At 37.4% G+C, this 20,055-nt stretch overlaps 1 protein-coding gene across 2 annotated transcripts in view; it reads right to left on the reverse strand.

Moving 5' to 3' along the window:
- The window catches only part of LOC149828518 (mitochondrial outer membrane protein porin of 36 kDa-like), a 44,083-nt gene extending 25,974 nt beyond the window's left edge, over positions 1–18,109 (reverse strand). The window contains exons 1-6 of one of the 2 annotated variants that reach the window (XM_090017623.1): positions 17,982–18,109; positions 17,836–17,903; positions 8,104–8,214; positions 7,789–7,875; positions 7,331–7,539; positions 5,367–5,915 (exon numbers count right to left, since the gene is read on the reverse strand). In XM_090017623.1, the coding sequence (XP_089873749.1) occupies positions 5,609–5,915; positions 7,331–7,539; positions 7,789–7,875; positions 8,104–8,214; positions 17,836–17,903; positions 17,982–18,030 (831 nt within the window). In that variant the 5' untranslated portion in view covers positions 18,031–18,109 and the 3' untranslated portion in view covers positions 5,367–5,608. Of the gene's footprint in view, positions 1–5,366; positions 5,916–7,330; positions 7,540–7,788; positions 7,876–8,103; positions 8,215–17,835; positions 17,904–17,981 lie in introns of those variants that run through there. The other variant, XM_090017624.1, reaches the window with a different exon arrangement.
- Between the last annotated feature and the right edge of the window lie 1,946 nt (positions 18,110–20,055).

Here is a 20,055-nt window from a genome sequence, read left to right on the forward strand (position 1 = left end):
GCTAAATTGATGATTTACATCAACGACCATAGTCGGGATGTAAACAAGACTTAGCATTTTTATCTTTTACGAAATAGCACTGGATCCACACTGGATCCGTTTTCAAAATTCATCATATTTCCTCAAATATTTTCTTCTTTTATCAGAATTTAACTTAAAATTAATTCAAAATATATACCAATGGCCATAGTCAGGGTATATTGAGAGTTAATTTCATTTTAAATTCTATAAAAGCACCAAATGTGTTTCATTCTTCACCTGAATTTAAATATAGATTATTATATAATACATTCAATGACCATAGTCAAGGATGTATTATATCTTCAATCTTATTTTTATTCATTTAAAGAATGGGATAGCCTTTCAAAATCCAATTTCAAAAATTTAAATTCATTCATCATTTAGGATAGAGTTGTATCATATTTTTAAATCCAAGTGATTCTTTCCTTCATTTTTCAGATCAAATCCTATTCATAAATTCAAATTCAACTCTATTTCTCAAAAGGATTCAAGAATTCAATTTCAAGGTCTCATCTGACTTTGAAAACTTTAGAATCAACTTATATCCAAAATTCAAATTCTAACTTCAAATTCAAAGTCCAAATTGACTTTGAAATTCATTTTATATTCAAAGCTCCAACCAAATCCAAAGTTCAAATTAAACTTTGAGATTCTCTTCATCTTCTAAATTTCAAAATTCAAAATTCAAGGTCTAACTTGACTTTGAAATTCATTTGTATATTCAAGATTCAATTCCTAAATTTCATTCAAACTTGGAAATATGGATTCATCTTCTAAATTCCAGATTCAAGCTTCAAAGTCCAATTTGACTTTGAAATTCATTTGCATATTCAAAATTCAAATTTTCAAATCAATTTTGGAAATTCCAAATCCAAAATCGGATCAACTTGGATCTAGTCTTCTAAATACAATTTCGCTGTTGGATCTCAGACTTCAGATCCAATTTCCTTATAGGATCCAGAACCAATTTTCACTTTGGATCTTAGACCTTAGATCCAAACTTTCCATTTTAGGATCCAGGATCCAATTCCACTTTTGGATCTCAGACTTCAGATCCAAAATCCATCTTAGGATCAGGAACCCAATCCTACATTTGGATCTTAGACTTCAGATCCAAATCCATTCTAGGATCTAGAACCTAAAACCCATCTTGGATTCTAAATTTCGGATCCCATTCTGTTTAGGATTCAGAATCAAATTCCAATTCTAGATTTCAATTCCATTTTCGGATCTAGTCTGAATCCATTTCTATTCTTAAATACCATTTGATTTTCTCAGTCCATTCCAATTTCAAACTTCAAAATTTAAATTCAATTCCATCTCAAGTATTCATTTCCTTTCCTAAATTCAAATTCAAAATTCAAAGTCCATTTTCGACTTTGAAACTTCATTTCAAAACTTCAAATCATTCTTTCTCAAAATCAAGATTTATTCTTCCAATCCTGATTTACTTCAAACTTCTCTGATCTATCTCAAGTTCTAAAGTCAAATTCAATCATTTCTTCACTCCCTTATCAAGTTCATCTCAGAAAACTTGGAAATTTTTCAAAACATTCTTTTCGAAAGAGCATACATCTTTGCATTGCACAAGTATGATTCTTTGTGTATTTAGAGTTAGAATAAATTCTTAGATTATATTTAGGCAAAATAAAAGGCATAGATTCGATCCTTGGTTCGATTACCCCTGGTAAAGGCGCCAGGAACGGTCGAACCTCGTACCGACGAGCGGATCCCATCTCCCAGTTTTCCCGCAAATATTTCAAAAACGGAGGCGAGTAATCTTTTAAAACTTTTTAAATCGAGGTCAAGCGAGACCGCGCAAAATAGTTCATCTTCTCTTCTTCCTTTTCTCATTTCTCTTCTCTCTTTCTTTCTGTCTTTTATTTTCTCCCTTCAAAATGAGAGAATAAAGGTTAGAAAGGAAAAGAGAGAACATTACGAGAGGAAAAATTTTGCGATGATCACAAGATTGAATTCAGCATCAGCCTGATAGTGCTCCGCTCGCCCTTAACTAAGACAAAAAGTCTCAACTGGACTTACAATTAGGTCTCTTAGTCTATCAGGTCATCTAAGACCATGAAGCTCTCAACGTCACATGGAATACGAGTCAAGTTGATTTTTTCACTTTCAAGTTGTGTCAATTCTCTGCACGCCTTGATCCATTGCTGTCATCTTTTCTTTTCTTTTCTTATATTTTCATTTTCATCCCTTTTTTTGGCAATCAATGAAAAGTGGCAAGCTGCTATCAAGTAATATCAGAATAACCACAAACACCTTAGAATTAACATCATTGACAGTAATTGTACTCAGAAGGGGAAACTTTCCTGCTAAAAAGCACATAGACAAGATGCAACTCCAGGCACGAATTTCCCACCACAGAATATCCAAAAATATGCAATTTGCTTAAATAAACAAGTTCAACATGATCAAACTTGAACTACAATCTTAATTGGACCTCGTAAAATTAGCAGAAAACAATACCCAAATTTCAAATGCCAAAAGCCAAATGTCTGCACTCATGCTCATATAAGCCTGCTTCGAAATCGATGATGGATGTATACGCCAAAAGAGATATCCGTTCAAATATTATTGATTGGTACTTTAATCAATTAAATCATTTGTTGGGGCTCAAATAAATAACCAAGATCCAGCCTTAACAACAAAAAGAACAAGCGCCTGTTAATCCAACCATATTCCTCTTCCAGCCTCCAAATTGCTGATAAATCCTACTGATCGAAGATGGTGCTCCTTAGACGCAAAATTTAAGAAACAAAACGTTTGGTTCACATCATGAATGAAACATAAGCAAGCACACTACTAAAGAAAAGAGTGGTCGGGCTCAAAATCAAGGTGAAAACAGTACAGATGGAGGGGAGGCGAAAACAAAGGGATTTTCATAAAAGAATTTGAATCAGGAAAGAAAACCCACAAAAAGGTAATCATGAGAGAGAGATAGGTATTACTTGCAGACGAGGGAGCAATGGAGGAGATCGACGCAATCGAGTTGGGAGAAGATGTGATTGATGACGTCCTTCGGAGATCGAAGCGCAGGAGGAACGCCACCCCCTGCTCTTCCCCACCTTCTCCGGCCATCTCTCTCTCCAAGTCAAACCCACCCCACTCTGTTTAATTGGGTTTGGAGCCAATGAGACCGGGTCAATGACCATGGCTTGGTTATAGTCAGGCTCGCAAAAAAGGCACCCACCAAGAAAACAGAAGTTGTCTCGATCTATGTAACAAATACTGGCGATATTTTGAGATGCCGTTATAAATTTTCAAATATCACGATATTAACATGATATTTATTCATTAAAAATTTAAACTTAGCACATACCCAGACCCCAGCTTCCTCTTAGCCAAGCCTTTGTAATTAGCGCAATTATTGAGCCAAGCCAGTTAGAACCATTTAAAGGGCCAAGCACCTGATAGGTAGGGCTGTTGACGTGTCAACCATCTGGCCTATTTGGCTGGCTCATATTTTTCGATAAAAACACCATAAATTAATTTTTTTCATTTAAACTTTTTTTATTTTATTTATAAAATTCAATTAAAATCGGTTTTTAATTTTTAAGTTTTCCTCGAAATGCTAGATTTATGAAAAATTTCAAAGTTGCACAAGATTTGGCTGTGAATATTTACAAAAAATAAAAATAAAAACAATTTGTCACTATAGAGACCCACATGAATCACAAGTCAAATAGTTAAATCTTCATGTAACTAGTGCTGGCAATCGAGGCAAATGAAAGGACGAACCTGAGGTGCTCAAGTTGGGCTTTTTTTTTTGGCAAATTGAGACCAGTTCAAGCTTCAGTTAAACGAGCCAAGTTCTAGCTGGTTCATTTAAAATTTAGAAAGCAAAGGGTTTTATTCTGAACTAATTGCTTGCAAGACAAACTTTTAATGATTAAATCTATAGCATGTTATATGATATAAAACATATTTAAAATATATTCGTTAATCGTTACTACTTAACGAGCCTACGCAAACTGAGCCGAGCTGGTGGCTTCCTGGGGTCAAGGGGTGCGCCCGGGTTTACACCCCTCTGGGGTGGTTTTCCCGTTCCTATTATGGAAAAAAAATACATATTGTTCATCCTTGACAAGCATATTTTACGAGTTCAAACAAGCTGTTTTTGAGGCGAGCACGAACCAGACCATGGGCAACAACATCACGTTTCATGAAGGGTTCATACCCGATGAGGCCATGTATTTTCAACGTCTTGGAAAGAGCATGCTACAGACGGTCATGACTTCTTGCCTCTTGCACCTCGATTAGACTGAATCTTAATCGACTTGGCCAAGCCAAATGAGTCCATTTTGCTCAAAAAAACTTTTAGTAGCTCATCCTTTTTTGGCAATTTTAAGCAAATAATGGGAGTCGAAATAAGGTAAACAGACCAGTTAAAGCTACACCATTTTAACTGAGGATCTTGACAACCATGAACATGACAGCCTCGTGTTGGAAGACTTAAGTCGAAGGTGTGTTGGTTTATGCTCTCTGAGCAGTGTTTCAACACCATTCACAAGTGGGTGTTTTTGGCAGACCCAACACCATTTCACAAGGTGTTTTTGGCAACACCATCCTCGAACAGCATTTTGGTTTTTCCATATTTTGGCAACACATGAAATTGTTTAAACGTCCCAATGCAACAATGCAACGCTCCCAAACAAGAGCCTTGATTGCATTAATGTCTTGTATTGCACCCATATTGATGTTACTATATTTTGATTGCCATAAGAAATAAAATAAGCCAGCATCCGCATTGAACCTGGGCAAGCACATGAGATCCAGTCCAGTCCAACATGTTTCATTTCGACTAATCCAAAACCCCTGGAAAGCTTATCATAGCCACACGAAAAGAATTATCAATGAGACATGCAATGGAGTCTTAGCACACTTGGAAGGCACCTCAATTTTGACCAGACCAACCCACTAAGGCCCCATAGTTGCCATCATCATCATTATCTGCTACGACCACCAAAGCCACAACTACCATCAACAACCCATGCCGAAGGATGTAATGCCACAGCATGACCATACAATCTGGCAAAACCTCGTGTAATCTGGGACCAGCATTTCCACGGACACAATTTTCCTGAAGTGGGATGACATGATTTCTCAACTAAATCCCCTAAAAACACTGGAAGAAGTGGCAAGCAGCATTCCTATTTGGAAGGAACCACGGAAGGAGGGCAACCTCGCCAAAGATTCACCCTTGTTCAATGAAACAAGCAAACAACCCTATGATTCATGCAGATTGCCGTTGGTAGCTACAGCATAAAGGCAATAAATGTCATGGATGCACCGAAATGAAATCTTTCACAAAGGAGAGAAAGAGGAACAGATGAAACCCCATGAATCTCATCTCAGAGCATTTAAGAGTAAGATTGAGAAACAGAAAAGGATGAGAAAGATTTGGTTCCCCTGGTCTTGCCATGTCCAGAATTATTTTTTACATTCTCAAAACAAACAGCAAAACTCTAATGCCTGCCTAAAAATACCGTCATGCAAAAACCAGAGTTCCAGTTCTACCTTATTTGGTTTTTCCTCCCTGTGATAGATTCAAGCAACCAGCCCCTCAAAACATTCATGGCTTAAGAGCTAAGGAAAGACCAACTTTCGCGCTCTTCTCAATTGCTCTCGTGTCAACCTCGCCAGAGATTGTGAATAAAGACTTTGGCCTCCATTCGTGCTGGATGAGTGCGCTAGCCTTGCCATAGTTGTTCAACCGAGCCTTGAGCAGTGTAAGAGGGTCCAACGCATGCTGAGCACCAATTGTCAGAGTGTTCTCATTGTTTGTGATGCTGCGAGAGAGCTCGGCTCCAACAACTGTGCTTGTTAGAGGGCTTACGGTATGAAAATAGGAAGCGGTCAAGGTATCCCCCTTGTCATTCCTGCAACATAACACATCACCGTCACTGGCAGTTCTTGGGCACCAACAGCATGAGTTGGCCGGAAAATGAAAAAGGAACTGAACATTGATGTCACATCCAAAGTAGTCATGAAGTTGCAGGAACCCTTCTGATCCTGCATACACAAATAAAAATATGCAGATCAAGTATTCAACCTGACATTGGTCAACCACCTAGCTTCACTCAGGTTGGAATCCAAAGCCAGTGATGATAAAGAGGCCCCTATCAGCACTCTGTAAAAACTCCCAAAAGGAGTTGGTTGAGTTGCCATCTTTATATTCAGACCCTAACAAAAACTAAAGAAAAAAGGGACTGGGACTGAGGTGTTGGCCGATTGTGCTATTACTAAGAAAAGATTGGACTGAAAGAGGTGCATGGATGCCAGAACAATGTTTACATGAGTATGCCTTAAGTTGCTCACTCAAGCAAATCACCCAACCTCAAAAAGGTTTAAGATTGTTAAGCAGCTCAACCATATTATATTGTCAACATGGGCTACCAGTGCCAGGTCATTCAAATAAACCAGAGTGAAAATCTCACCATATAGCACCTCAAGATTGTGTCATGTCACTGTCAATAGTACTTTAGGAACAACGACCGCCGAGCGAAATTCAAAAAAGGGTTTAGTATCCATGATACCTGCATGCTTCAATAAGAGCACTTCTCTGCTCGAAATAATGTTCTTGAATTGAAGGATTTATGAAATTAAATGCACTTCTATTGCCTTAGTGAGAAGTTTTAGCATGGTCTACAATGCGATAGATCAAGGTTTCTTTACAGATAGCTATAGTACCAAAAACAAACATTCAACTACGGTTACCACATTTTCTATGTTGGACTTCAAACCATGACCCTAACATCCAAATGCTGGTCCTCTTTAGTCCACATGCTACAGAGTATACTGAGATCTTTGGGCACTTGGCAACATGCAACCTCCACCCACATCTCACACAAGTGGCAATGGGTCCAACTAGTGGTTCAAGAATTTAAGATCTAATGAGTTTATTATCATTTGCAATGTCACGATTATGATTCACCATCTGCACTACCCTTTGAATGTCGTAGTGCACAAATAACTGTATCCAGTCCACACCATCTGCATTCTCTCTTCAGTGTCATAGTGCACAAATAAATGCCTCCAGTCCATAGCTGAGTTTGATCAGCAAGATGTCCAAACATTTACCTTTCATTGTTTGGGAACAAGACCTTGAGGCTTGAGGCTGTCATGGTGATTGACAGAGGTTCAGGTATAAGAAAAAGAGCATGATACGCATAGTGTGATAAAGGTTTATTTTATTGTTCAGGTGTACAATTATGACAAATGCAGAGCATAGATGAGTAACGAAAAAATGTGTTCAAGCAGATTAAAAATGAAAAATAGAAAAGAAACCACGTACAAGGTCAAGGAAGCAATGAGATCAGCATTAGTGTAGCTCAACCCAGCATTGTACTTGGTGAAGTTGCCTGTTGCTGTGTCAAATGCAAGATCAGCTCCAAGGGCAAGAAGATTGCTCCCAATGACTCCTGAGAAGTTAACAACAGGGTTTGCAGTCAAGCCAATGCTTGTGCTGATCCCTGCGTAGTCATGCAAGTACTGAAGTTCAACCTGTGCATGAAGAATAACTTCATATGAGAAAAATAGGTCATTTAAAAAAGCATTCGACTTTTTGATATACATGTTACATGCTCTTGGCCTAAGATTCATAGATTCCTTCCTAACTAGTAAAACAAACATCAAAACTAGCACCTAACCAATAAATAAATGGCAATAAAACCAAATCATGAAAATGATGTTTGACGAAAAAATTTCCATCGAAAAACTAACAAAGAGAAGAAAAGACGGACTGTTACATACCTTGCCAGATCTCTGGTCTGGAACAACAAAGCTAAAAATAGTCTTCAGTCCTGGTGCTGGTTCAACAACAGTCACAGTTGTATGAAGCTGGCAATAATAAAATATTTATGAGCAGATCATGCAAAAATAACAGCTCATAATTTTACCTCTAAATAATTTTAACAAAATTATAAGACAGTGACCTTATATTGCAATTTCCATAAATGCTGACCATATGCAAGTGAATCGATATAAAGAAAACAAATAGACACATTTATAGGTGTAATTACAAAAATAGAATTTGCTATCATGTAAAAGAAAAATATATTATCTCACCTTCGAGTTTGTGTCCACTTTGATATCAGTTGTGACATTTTTATTCTTCAGCTGAGTGTTGATATCAGCCAAGAACAATTCGCCCTTCTTTGTTCCTGCTGCTGTGATTGCCTGCAATGACAAGAGACCATCAGGTTGAACATGACAACAGAAAATGCAACTGAATGGAAGAATGATAGATAATCGAGAAAGCTGAAAAGAAAAGAGATACAGCACTAAGAATGTATAACCTGCAAAAAAGCATAAGAAGAAAGATTGCCAACAGTACTAGTAAAAAACACTTCATCTGATGAGTTTGCACTTCCATCAAAGCTCCAAAAGAATATATTACAAATTTCAGAACATAGATACGATTTGACAAATAAGATTGCAAATTATTAGCCTAGAGTTATTTCATCAACGAAGTAAGACCAAAGTTGCCAAACTAGGAAGCGGAAGCAGGAAACGATACAGGAAGCGGAAGCGAGGCATTTTAAAATTTATAGGAAGCGGGAAGCGAGGCATTTTAAAATTTATAGGAAGCGGGAAGCGAAGTGTCAATTTGAAAGCGAAATATCAATAAAAAATGAAACAATATGTTAACTGAATAGGAATCAAACAAGAAACAAATAAAAACTAAAATAAAATTGATCATTCTTATATTTCATGAGTTTTCAGTAAAAGAGTTAAAATTTTTGTTAAAATCTAACAAATGATGGTTACCAATTTAGAGAAAGTACATGGAAAGTGAGTGGAAGTGTGAGAGAAAATGCATGTAAAGCATAGACCATGCATGTGGGAAGCATATAAAAAGCGTTGGGGAATCGAGATTCTATCGCTCTTCCGCAGTGAGTTTCCGAGAAGCGTGCTTCCCACATACCTAAGAAGCTTCCGGTAACTTTGGGTAAGACTAATCAAGGTTGTTTGGATTGTACCATATCGTAACTATGAAGGAAAACGATAGGATACGCAGTCGCATCGCGATGCGAGTGCGTATCATACTTGTATGGTTGTATCGTACCTATATCGTACAATACAGGCCCATAGCATACAGTATCGTATGATATGGCATGTATCGTACGATACAGGTTCAGCACACTTAAAAATGGCCACAAAGTAATTTTTTCGCTTTTGGGTTTTAAAGACCTCTTGAGGGCCGACTCCCTCAGTTGTGTAGAGGCTATTAGAGAGGTATCCACACACCCTAAGACTCGTGAGAGCGAATTGGAAAATGATCGGTGCGCAAGGGAGAGGGCTTTTGCGATTTCATCAAGTAAGAGTGCATTTCCACCATTTTTTTCACTCAAGAAAGTGGGTTAAGGTAAAAAAACCCTATTCTTTCTTTTTTATTGAGCTTTTTTTTTTTTGGGGGGGGGGGGGGGGGATAGCATCAAATGATCCGGCATGACAATAGGGCACTCGAATAATGAGTGAAAACCGGTTGAAAATCGAGTGCAACTATTGCCATATTGTTATTTCAGATGGCATCTATCGATTGAAGCATCATTTAGCTGGGAATCTCAATGTTGTAGCCTGCACGTAAGGAAATTGTTGAATGCCGTAAAATGGCAATGCTAGCAATTACTTACTGGTTTGAAAGAAAAAAGACAAAAAAAGAGACGAGTGAGGCAGAAATGAGGTAATGTAAAGTCCTGAAAGGACGAAGATGAGCTCCCTACTTCTGATCCTACAACCCCTAGTGTAGCATCAGAAGTAGGAAGTTTTGCAGCAAAGGAGAAAGGTATGATTGGTGCTAGTAGTAGTGTATGTTAAGTTATATATATATATATATATATATATATATATATATTTTTTTTTTTTTTTTTGTTTCACAATGTACCGTGGTGTATGTTGTTTGCTGATGATATTGTTTTGATTGATGAGTCTAGAGCTGGGGTTAATGCTAAGTTAGAATTATGGAGACAGACATTGGAAGCTAGAGGTTTTAAGTTGAGTAAGAGTAAGACTGAATATATGGAATGTCGGTTTAGTAAGCAACGAAGTAGTGATGGGAGTGTAGTGAAGCTTGGTGAGCAAGATATACCGGTGAATGATTATTTCAAATATTTGGGATCCATCATTCAAAAGTATGGAGAAATTGATGGAGATGTAAATCATAGGATAAAGGTTGGGTGGATGAAATGGAAAAGTGCTACTGGAGTGCTGTGCGATCGTAGAATGCCATTGCGGTTGAAGGGAAAGTTTTATAGGACGACTATTAGACCCGCTTTACTATATGGTACGGAATGTTGGGCTGCCAAGAGACATCATATATTTCATGAGTTTTCAGTAAAAGAGTTAAAATTTTTGTTAAAATCTAACAAATGATGGTTACCAATTTAGAGAAAGTACATGGAAAGTGAGTGGAAGTGTGAGAGAAAATGCATGTAAAGCATAGACCATGCATGTGGGAAGCATATAAAAAGCGTTGGGGAATCGAGATTCTATCGCTCTTCCGCAGTGAGTTTCCGAGAAGCGTGCTTCCCACATACCTAAGAAGCTTCCGGTAACTTTGGGTAAGACTAATCAAGGTTGTTTGGATTGTACCATATCGTAACTATGAAGGAAAACGATAGGATACGCAGTCGCATCGCGATGCGAGTGCGTATCATACTTGTATGGTTGTATCGTACCTATATCGTACAATACAGGCCCATAGCATACAGTATCGTATGATATGGCATGTATCGTACGATACAGGTTCAGCACACTTAAAAATGGCCACAAAGTAATTTTTTCGCTTTTGGGTTTTAAAGACCTCTTGAGGGCCGACTCCCTCAGTTGTGTAGAGGCTATTAGAGAGGTATCCACACACCCTAAGACTCGTGAGAGCGAATTGGAAAATGATCGGTGCGCAAGGGAGAGGGCTTTTGCGATTTCATCAAGTAAGAGTGCATTTCCACCATTTTTTTCACTCAAGAAAGTGGGTTAAGGTAAAAAAACCCCTATTCTTTCTTTTTTATTGAGCTTTTTTTTTTTTGGGGGGGGGGGGGGGGGATAGCATCAAATGATCCGGCATGACAATAGGGCACTCGAATAATGAGTGAAAACCGGTTGAAAATCGAGTGCAACTATTGCCATATTGTTATTTCAGATGGCATCTATCGATTGAAGCATCATTTAGCTGGGAATCTCAATGTTGTAGCCTGCACGTAAAGAAATTGTTGAATGCCGTAAAATGGCAATGCTAGCAATTACTTACTGGTTTGAAAGAAAAAAGACAAAAAAAGAGACGAGTGAGGCAGAAATGAGGTAATGTAAAGTCCTGAAAGGACGAAGATGAGCTCCCTACTTCTGATCCTACAACCCCTAGTGTAGCATCAGAAGTAGGAAGTTTTGCAGCAAAGGAGAAAGGTATGATTGGTGCTAGTAGTAGTGTATGTTAAGTTATATATATATATATATATATATATATATATATATATATATATTTTTTTGTTTCACAATGTACCGTGGTGTATGTTGTTTGCTGATGATATTGTTTTGATTGATGAGTCTAGAGCTGGGGTTAATGCTAAGTTAGAATTATGGAGACAGACATTGGAAGCTAGAGGTTTTAAGTTGAGTAAGAGTAAGACTGAATATATGGAATGTCGGTTTAGTAAGCAACGAAGTAGTGATGGGAGTGTAGTGAAGCTTGGTGAGCAAGATATACCGGTGAATGATTATTTCAAATATTTGGGATCCATCATTCAAAAGTATGGAGAAATTGATGGAGATGTAAATCATAGGATAAAGGTTGGGTGGATGAAATGGAAAAGTGCTACTGGAGTGCTGTGCGATCGTAGAATGCCATTGCGGTTGAAGGGAAAGTTTTATAGGACGACTATTAGACCCGCTTTACTATATGGTACGGAATGTTGGGCTGCCAAGAGACATCATATTCAAAAAATGAGTGTAGCTGAGATGCGGATGCTTAGATGGATGTGTGGAAATACAATAAAAGATAAGATTCGGAACGAAGAGATACGTAAGAAGGTAGGTGTTGCACCCATTGAAAATAAGATGCGAGAGAATCGTTTACGGTGGTTTGGACATATTCGGCGAAGGCCTAATGATGCTCCAGTTAGAAGGTTGGAGAAATGGGAAAATATATTAGTTAAAAGAGGTCGGGGTAGGCCTAGGAAGACTTGGATGGAGATGATAGGAAAGGATATGAATGCTTTGAACCTCACCGAGGACATGGCGTTGGATAGAAATGATTGGAGGAAAAGGATTCATGTGGAAGACCCAAAATGAATTTCTTTTTTGGTTCATATCGCTGACCCCAATTGTTTTGGGATGAAGGCGTAGTTGTTGTTGTTGTTGTTGTTGTATTGTACATATATTCATATATATATTCTATTTATAATGATTTAATAGGTAATACCCTCTAGGGGTATTTTCATTATTTCACAAGTATTGTAATAGGAAGTGCCCATTAGGAACACATTAGTACTTTTACTTTATTCTTTCTTTTTGTCCTTTTCTGTTTTTATAAGGACTATTTGGTCAAATACTAAATAGTTGTTGGGTTCTTTCTTGACTAGTCAACATAGAGTTGGCCTGTCAATATAGTTGTTGGAACAGCCCAACATCTCTATTGAGACGGCCCCTTGTGTATAAATAGGAGCTTTGTCTCCTTTCATTCGCTAATGCTTCTCTTAAACATTTATGCCCAATGATGAATATTTTTTATGTTTTGTGTTTTTCTATTTAGTTCTTTGATATCTTATATGCACTTAGTGCTTGTGTTGTGCCTTTGTGCTCTTGTGTTGTCCCTAGTGAACTTGTGCTTGAGCACATAGCATTGTGCTTTAGTATGCCCTTAGTTGGCTTGTATTTATCTTCCGCTCATTTCATTACATGGTATCATAGCCAAGAAATTCTTCTTGGCATTTTGCCTCTTTTGGGTCTTGGCCCTCTTGGGATTCTTTGGTTCGAGTTCGTGCTTCGTGAAGGATTCATGATCGTTGTGTGGCTTGGATTCAAGGAAAATCTTAACCTAGTATGTATCTTATATCTTTAAGTGTTTCTTGTGTTATCTATTTCATGCATTATGCATGAGGAATCACTCATTTTATTTATCTTTAAATATATATATATATATATATATTTTAAAAACTTTAAATGTTTTTAAATTATCGTTGGACTTATTCTTATTAAATATCTTATAAAGTTTATTTGTTTAATCTTGTGAAATTATATATATGTATGTTTTTTTAATCATGTTTGAATCTTAATTTTTTGGGATGAAGGCGTAGTTGTTGTTGATGATGTTTGAATCTTAATTTTTCAGAACTTGCTTTATTTGATATATATGCATATAATCGTGTATGCTTGAGCATGTATTGTTGGCATTTAGATGTTTTATTTGAACAAATCATGATTATAAATGTCAAAACATGTTCATATTTATTATTGAACTTTGTTTTGTTCATTTTTTTTTAATTTATCATATATTTTAAAATAATTTGAGATGTTTTAAAATAATGATGTTGTGTGTATTTCACAAGCATGATCTTATGAAATTTTGCTTAAACTTGTGTTTAATTTTTCTCTTTACTCTTGGTGTATTAAAAGTAGCATATGAAGTGTTAGCTTATGAATAAATAATTTTTATATTGATATTTGATCATGTGCACTTATGCTTGCCTTACATGATGAATAAGATTGTCTATTCTTACATAAGGTATTGAGCATAATTTCTTATGAGAAGTAATTAACTTTAATAAATGTCTTTTATGGTCCTTTTGTGGTACAAAAATCATGATATAGGGTGTTTCTCTTGTTGATATTTTTTATGGTACTTATGATTATGTTATTTTCTTAGTCTCATGGCGTTATTTGACATGTTTTGCATGGGATTTAAATATTATGTTTCCTACTTAGTTTTTAATTAAAATATTAAGTTGAGAATCATGAGAAACTTCTTCATTGCATACTTGTCATTTATAAAATATAAATTTTTATATTGTGCCCTTAGTACCTTAATCTATCACATGCATATGTGCTTAAAAATGTTCCAATGCATATCTTTCGTATAAGATATGTGGCTTTAAGTTATTTAGATTATTGCGCATACATGAGTTTTTTCATCTCTTTATGAGTATCCATGATTAGTTGTAGTTGTATATATACTTGGTTTTCTATATAGTTCTTTGAGAATCTCTATATATGTTTTGGCCCTCTTTAATGTTATATAGCATTGATTGTTTCATAGTAGACTTGTAATTTAAATTGAGCTATCTCTCTATATAGCTTTGCTTATATTGACATTGCATATGATTCCATCGCATATGATTGCATCAATTGACATCTTGTTGTACATATGATTGCACTATATTCTTTCTTAGTTTTCATCTACCATTATTAAGTTTTGATTTAAAACTTTGTGTTTCAAATCGGTTCTTATATATGAACTCACTTATTTGAATTGATTTTCATGACTATTTATTGCCTCCTTATAGCATTTGGGTTGCTCGGCAAATATTTTATATGATGCATCATTTTTTTATGGCTTTGTTATTGTTGAGCCAGAGATGTTTGTTGGGGTGAGTTGTGTGTACCTTGTTTTATGTCAGTTTAGATTGTCAACTTGTAGTTTAGCTCTAACTGGCAGTGTGAGTGTGTTAAATCACTCATTTGTTTCTTTGGTCATTGTCTTTATTATGGATGCTTATAATTATGTATATCTGTGATGGCTATCTATTTTTTAAAGCACGGTGTTTAGAAAGATTGTTAAAAATTAATATTCTTATTGATGACACTAGCTTGTTTTCATTACAAGCTCTCTTACCTCATGTGTGTCATGTTATGCTTCTTATCTAAGTATCATTATATGTAGACAAGAGATGTTTATTCACACATTCGTATTTTTAGCCCATTAGTGGCACTCTTGTTATACTCTTGTTCTGGTCGTTGATACACTTGTTTTGAATGTCATTATACGTGGACAATAGATGTTTATTCACACCTTCGTGTGTGTTTTTAGCCCATTCGAGGCATTCTTGCTATACTCTTGCTATAATCGATGATACACTTGTTTTGAGTGTCATTATATGTAGAAAAGAGGCGTTTATTAACACTTTTGCGTGATTTTAACCCTTTAGTAGCATTGTGATTATGCTTTTGTTGTAGTTATTGATACACTTGATTTTTGAAGTTTGGAGGCCTAGTGAAGTGATTACTGGTGATGGTCGAACTATTGTTGAGGTTTGACAAATATCATTTCTTGATATTTGTGAGAATTTAAATCTCTTCATTTTGTTTTTGCAAATTTGTGTTGATTTGCAAATATCATTCTCTTTGTTACATGAGATTTTTAAAATCTCTCCTTGAAACTTCTAAACTTTTACTTGTTTTTCCTTGTATGGAAAATGTTTATTGATAAAAAATTTATTAGTTTTTCCAAGCATTTTTGCATACTTGTGATGTTTAATAAAATCTTATTCTTTATATTGAGTCTTCTTGTGTGTGCCCCTCTGTGGGTTTTGAGAGTGTGTTCCTTAAGTAAACATTTGTGTTGTCCACTAGATATTGGACACTTTGGCTTGTAATTGAAGGCTACTTGATTTTTACATTAAATTCATGCATTCTACGTGCATTTTATTGATAAAAATAATTATTTTTTATTATTGTTCTTTTTTAATTGTTATAATTTATATGCATGTTGTTGATGATTTATTTTATTTGAAGTGATTTTTTAAAACTTTGAGATATTATTAATGCATGATTGTTTATTTCTTGATAATTTATATGTTCTTTAGTAATTAAACTCACTTTTGATCAATATTTATGTTTTCTTGAAAAATAAGTTGATTTGGGGCTTATGATTGCCTAATGTTGATTTCATAAAAATTTATCTCTGAGGTATGCTCTTCTTATCTTGCTTGAATTATTACTAATGTTTCTAAAAATCTTAAAATTATTTCTACTTTGTTTAAAAATTCATATATATATATATATATTCTATTTACAATGATGTAATAGGTAATACCCTTAATTCATAAGTATTGTAATAGGAAGTGCACATTAGTACTTTTACTTTATCTTTTTCTTTTTGTCCTTTTCTATTTTTATAGGGACTACTTGGCCAAATACCAAATAGAGTTGTTGGGTTCTTTTTTTACTAGTCAATATAGCTTTTTCAATATATTGGGGTATATTGTGATATTTTTGAGTTTTCTCCATTTCTAAACCATGCTTACATTCAGGAATTATGACCAGTTGATTTTTCACCATCTAGACAATTGAATCTCATACAATATGGGTAATGCTACAGCTACTAGCATAGTAACCCTTCAAAACACATATCTAAGGTTATTTTTAACATTTGGGGCCTACATCTAACAAAACAAGAGTATAACACAACCATAATTGATTTTCTCACATGTGCATGTGCGTGCACACACACACAAAGGTATGCAAGTATATGCATATAGTTCCACATTTTTAAGCTTCAAAATTTCCAACACCAAGACCCATATCAATGTTCAAACAATAAGGTATATAACAAAGTAAAATCAAAATGAACAAAGCGTAGAAACCCTACATGTTTCTGACTCTGATGGCATTAAGATGAAACAGACCATAACTGATATGAAAAGGAGGGAAGCGAAGGAAAAAAAAGAACAAAAAGCAAATGCATGGTCATAAACCATAAGTGGCTCAAAGCGAAATAATCCAAACCCGACCAAAAGAACAGAAGTTTGCACGTAGGTCAAACTGAACCCAGAGTCAATAACATGATAATCCATGTTTCTTCAAGCGAGCCCAGCTCATATGACATGGATCCAATTTCAATGTTTGCAAAAACAAGCAAATAAAACAAAGCAAACCTTCATGTCGGAGCATCATATAAACGCTAAACAGAAAACCCACAAGAAAAAGGAAAACAAAAATCTAATGTTATAGAAAGCAATAACACACACAATCCAACGCACAGCTAAAGTTCATATTTTGAGTCAAATCTAATTGTAAGGCTCTTGAAAAAATGGTTGGCATAATCCAGAACAGGAAATGGACAGCGATAAAAAGAGAAGGATGCATCAGAATGAACATAAAAGCTCAAAGTACTCCAAAAGAGCATCTGCCTGAAAACTATGATTTGCAACAACTTGCACGCTCGTGAAGGTAACATTCCAGTACAAAATATCAGGAATCAAAATCTATAACCCCGAGCCCCTCACTACCTCATCAAAATGGCTAATGCAGGGTTCGGAATAGAAATTGGCTGCTAAAATGGAGGGGAAAATGAAAAGGAAAAAGAAAAGCATGTCAAACGACCGAACCTCAATCTGAATCAGATTTAAAACGAAAATGGAAAGAAAACAAAGAAATGCATAATTTAGCCTGTAGAGACGAATCACCAAGTGTGAAGCCGAAGATCAACAGAATGAAAAAACGGCAACACCTCATAAGGAAATCCTAATATGAGAAAAATCCACATCTAGTCAAATCCAAAACCCTAATACAAATCGATCTTCGAGACTTCGGACATCAGAAACCCGAGAAGCGAAATAGAATGATGCTTGATGCAAGAACAAAAAACGTAAAATTGGCGCCATTCTGTGGCAGAAACCCGCCTTGTAATCCGGATGAAGCGAGCCCTAACCATAGCAAAAGGAAGAAGAAGCCTAACCTAGCGCATGATCATCACAATGCCACAAAAAACTAACAATCAAACAATACAAACCAAGCAGAACCCTTATTCAAACAAAACAACAAACTCTACCGCATATAAAGGAAAGAGAATACAGAGAGGAGGCTCACAACGCCAGTCGCTGTGTAGGTAGTGAGAGTGAATTTCTGATCGCTATGGTAATCCTTGTACAGAAGATCTGAAAAGAGAAGAAAATTGAAGAAAAATACAAAAATGAAGAAATAGTTTAAACAAGCAAAAAATATCCGAAAATTACCTCTGGCTTTCTTCCCGATGTCAGAGTAGAGACCGGGACCCTTCACCATTGTCGCTACGAAGAGAGAGAGAGAGAGAGAGGGGATGAGCTCCTTTCAGAGAGAGAGACAGAGAGGGTGTGAGAGAGGAACCCTAGATTTTTTAGCCTCGTGGAGGGAGAAGCTCCGAGAAGGTAGAGAAGAGATATCCACCGTCGGATGGGGCTTGGGGTCCGACGAAACGCATTCCTTACCGCCGATCGTAGCCTCTCTTGTGCGAGTTTTCGGTTCGCGGTCTGATGTGGTCAAGGACGAAAATGGGGTTTTTCCCTCCGGGAAACTGGGCTTGACTTAGAAAATGACGAAAATGATACTACTTTTGCGGCTTTTCATCCACTACAACAAATATTTAAAATTATAAAAAAAAAACGATAGTGAAATTTTCGTCACCAGTACTCTTAAATAGAAAATATTTCGTCAGAGAATAGAAATAATGAAACATATACTTGAAAAAAGAATTAAATACAATCTTATATAAAAGAATAAAAAGATTAAAGATCATGGTTTCTTAAAAAACGTCGATATTTTGAAACCATCGGGACAATTTGAACGTTTACAAAAATGCCTCTCGCAATATTTCAAGGTAGATTTTGAAAAGGGTTCGTATTAAGGGTATTTTTGTCATTTTCGAGTATCCCTAAGCCCAAATTTGATTCTTGGATGACAAGTTGCTGCAAGTCGCGAGCATTACCTGTCACCATCCGCTCTGTCGTTTGTCCCAGGTCCCAACTAGGGGTGGCAATCGGGTCGGGTTGGCGGGTCGTGTCGGCGGGTTGACGGGTCAGCATACCTCAACACGAACCCGACCCGTTTATTAAACGGGTCGGTTGTGGCAAACACGAACCCGACCCATTTATTAAACGGGTAACCCGACACGACACGGTTAACCCGTTTAATGAACGGGTCGGGTCGGGTAAACGGGTTAGCTGGTGGGTTGGGTTCGGGTAAACGGATTGGCGAGGACGAGGTCGAAGAGGGCGTTCACGGCAAAGGCGACGACGACGGTGGTGGCTGCGCTCAAGCCGAGGCCGTTGCCGAGAGGGAGCCCCTTCTCCAGCAAAACCGAGATGCCGACGGATCGAACACCGAGGTCCCAGAGGGCTGCGATCGCTGCGATTCCCGTGCAGTTGTGGAGTGGGTCAAGGGTGAGCCTGGGGTGCCGTGGACGACGGTGATGTCCTCGTGCGAGTCCTTGTAGAAGTCGGTCTCAGAGGAGCCATCGGCAAAGGCGACGGCGACGGTGGTGGCTGCGCTCGAGCCGAGGCCGTTGCCGAGAGGGAGCCCCTTCTCCAGCAAAACCGAGATGCCGACGGATCGAACACCGAGGTCCCGGAGGGCTGCGATCGCTGCGATCCCCGTGCAGTTGTGGAATGGGTCAAGGGTGAGCCTGGGGGTGCCGTAGACGGCGGTGATGTCCTTGTGCGAGTCCTTGTAGAAGTCGGTCTCAGGGGAGCCACCGGCAAAGGCGTTGTGGATCAGGTGGTTCTGGCCATGGGGGATGGTCACGCCGCTCACCAGGAGGGTGAGCACGCGGGGGGATCCCGGCGAGTATGGGCTCAGGAACGAGCCGAAGAGCGACCATCCATGGTGGTATACCAATACCACGTATCTTCCGGTGGAAGCAAACGAAAAGGAGCAAAAGTTGCAAATTTACTGCAGTGCAGGCAGAAAAAAATAATGCCATGTCTTCTCGCGGCTTGTTTTAGTGTGTTTTCTTTTTTCTCCCTACATTTTTGGTTAATGGCAGATATGGTCTTGGACTCTTGGTGTTTATTAAATGGGTTGGCGGGTTGGCGGGTTGACATACCCCTAACACGAACCCGACCCGTTTAATAAACAGGTTAAGCGGGTCGACCCGTTTACGACACGAACCCGTTTAAGCCAAACCCGAACCCGCCTAAGAAGCGGGTTGGCGGGTCGGGTTGGCGGGTCGTGTCAGAAATTGCCACCCCTAGTCCCAACAGGTAGGGACCGGATCTGGATCAAAAAAGTGGAGCTGTAAACGGATCGGATACGGGCCGGATGTGAATTATGGTC

Source organism: Nuphar pumila, chromosome 9 (assembly GCF_984573655.1).
Source record: "Nuphar pumila chromosome 9, dmNupPumi1.hap1.1, whole genome shotgun sequence".
NCBI lineage: Eukaryota > Viridiplantae > Streptophyta > Magnoliopsida > Nymphaeales > Nymphaeaceae > Nuphar > Nuphar pumila.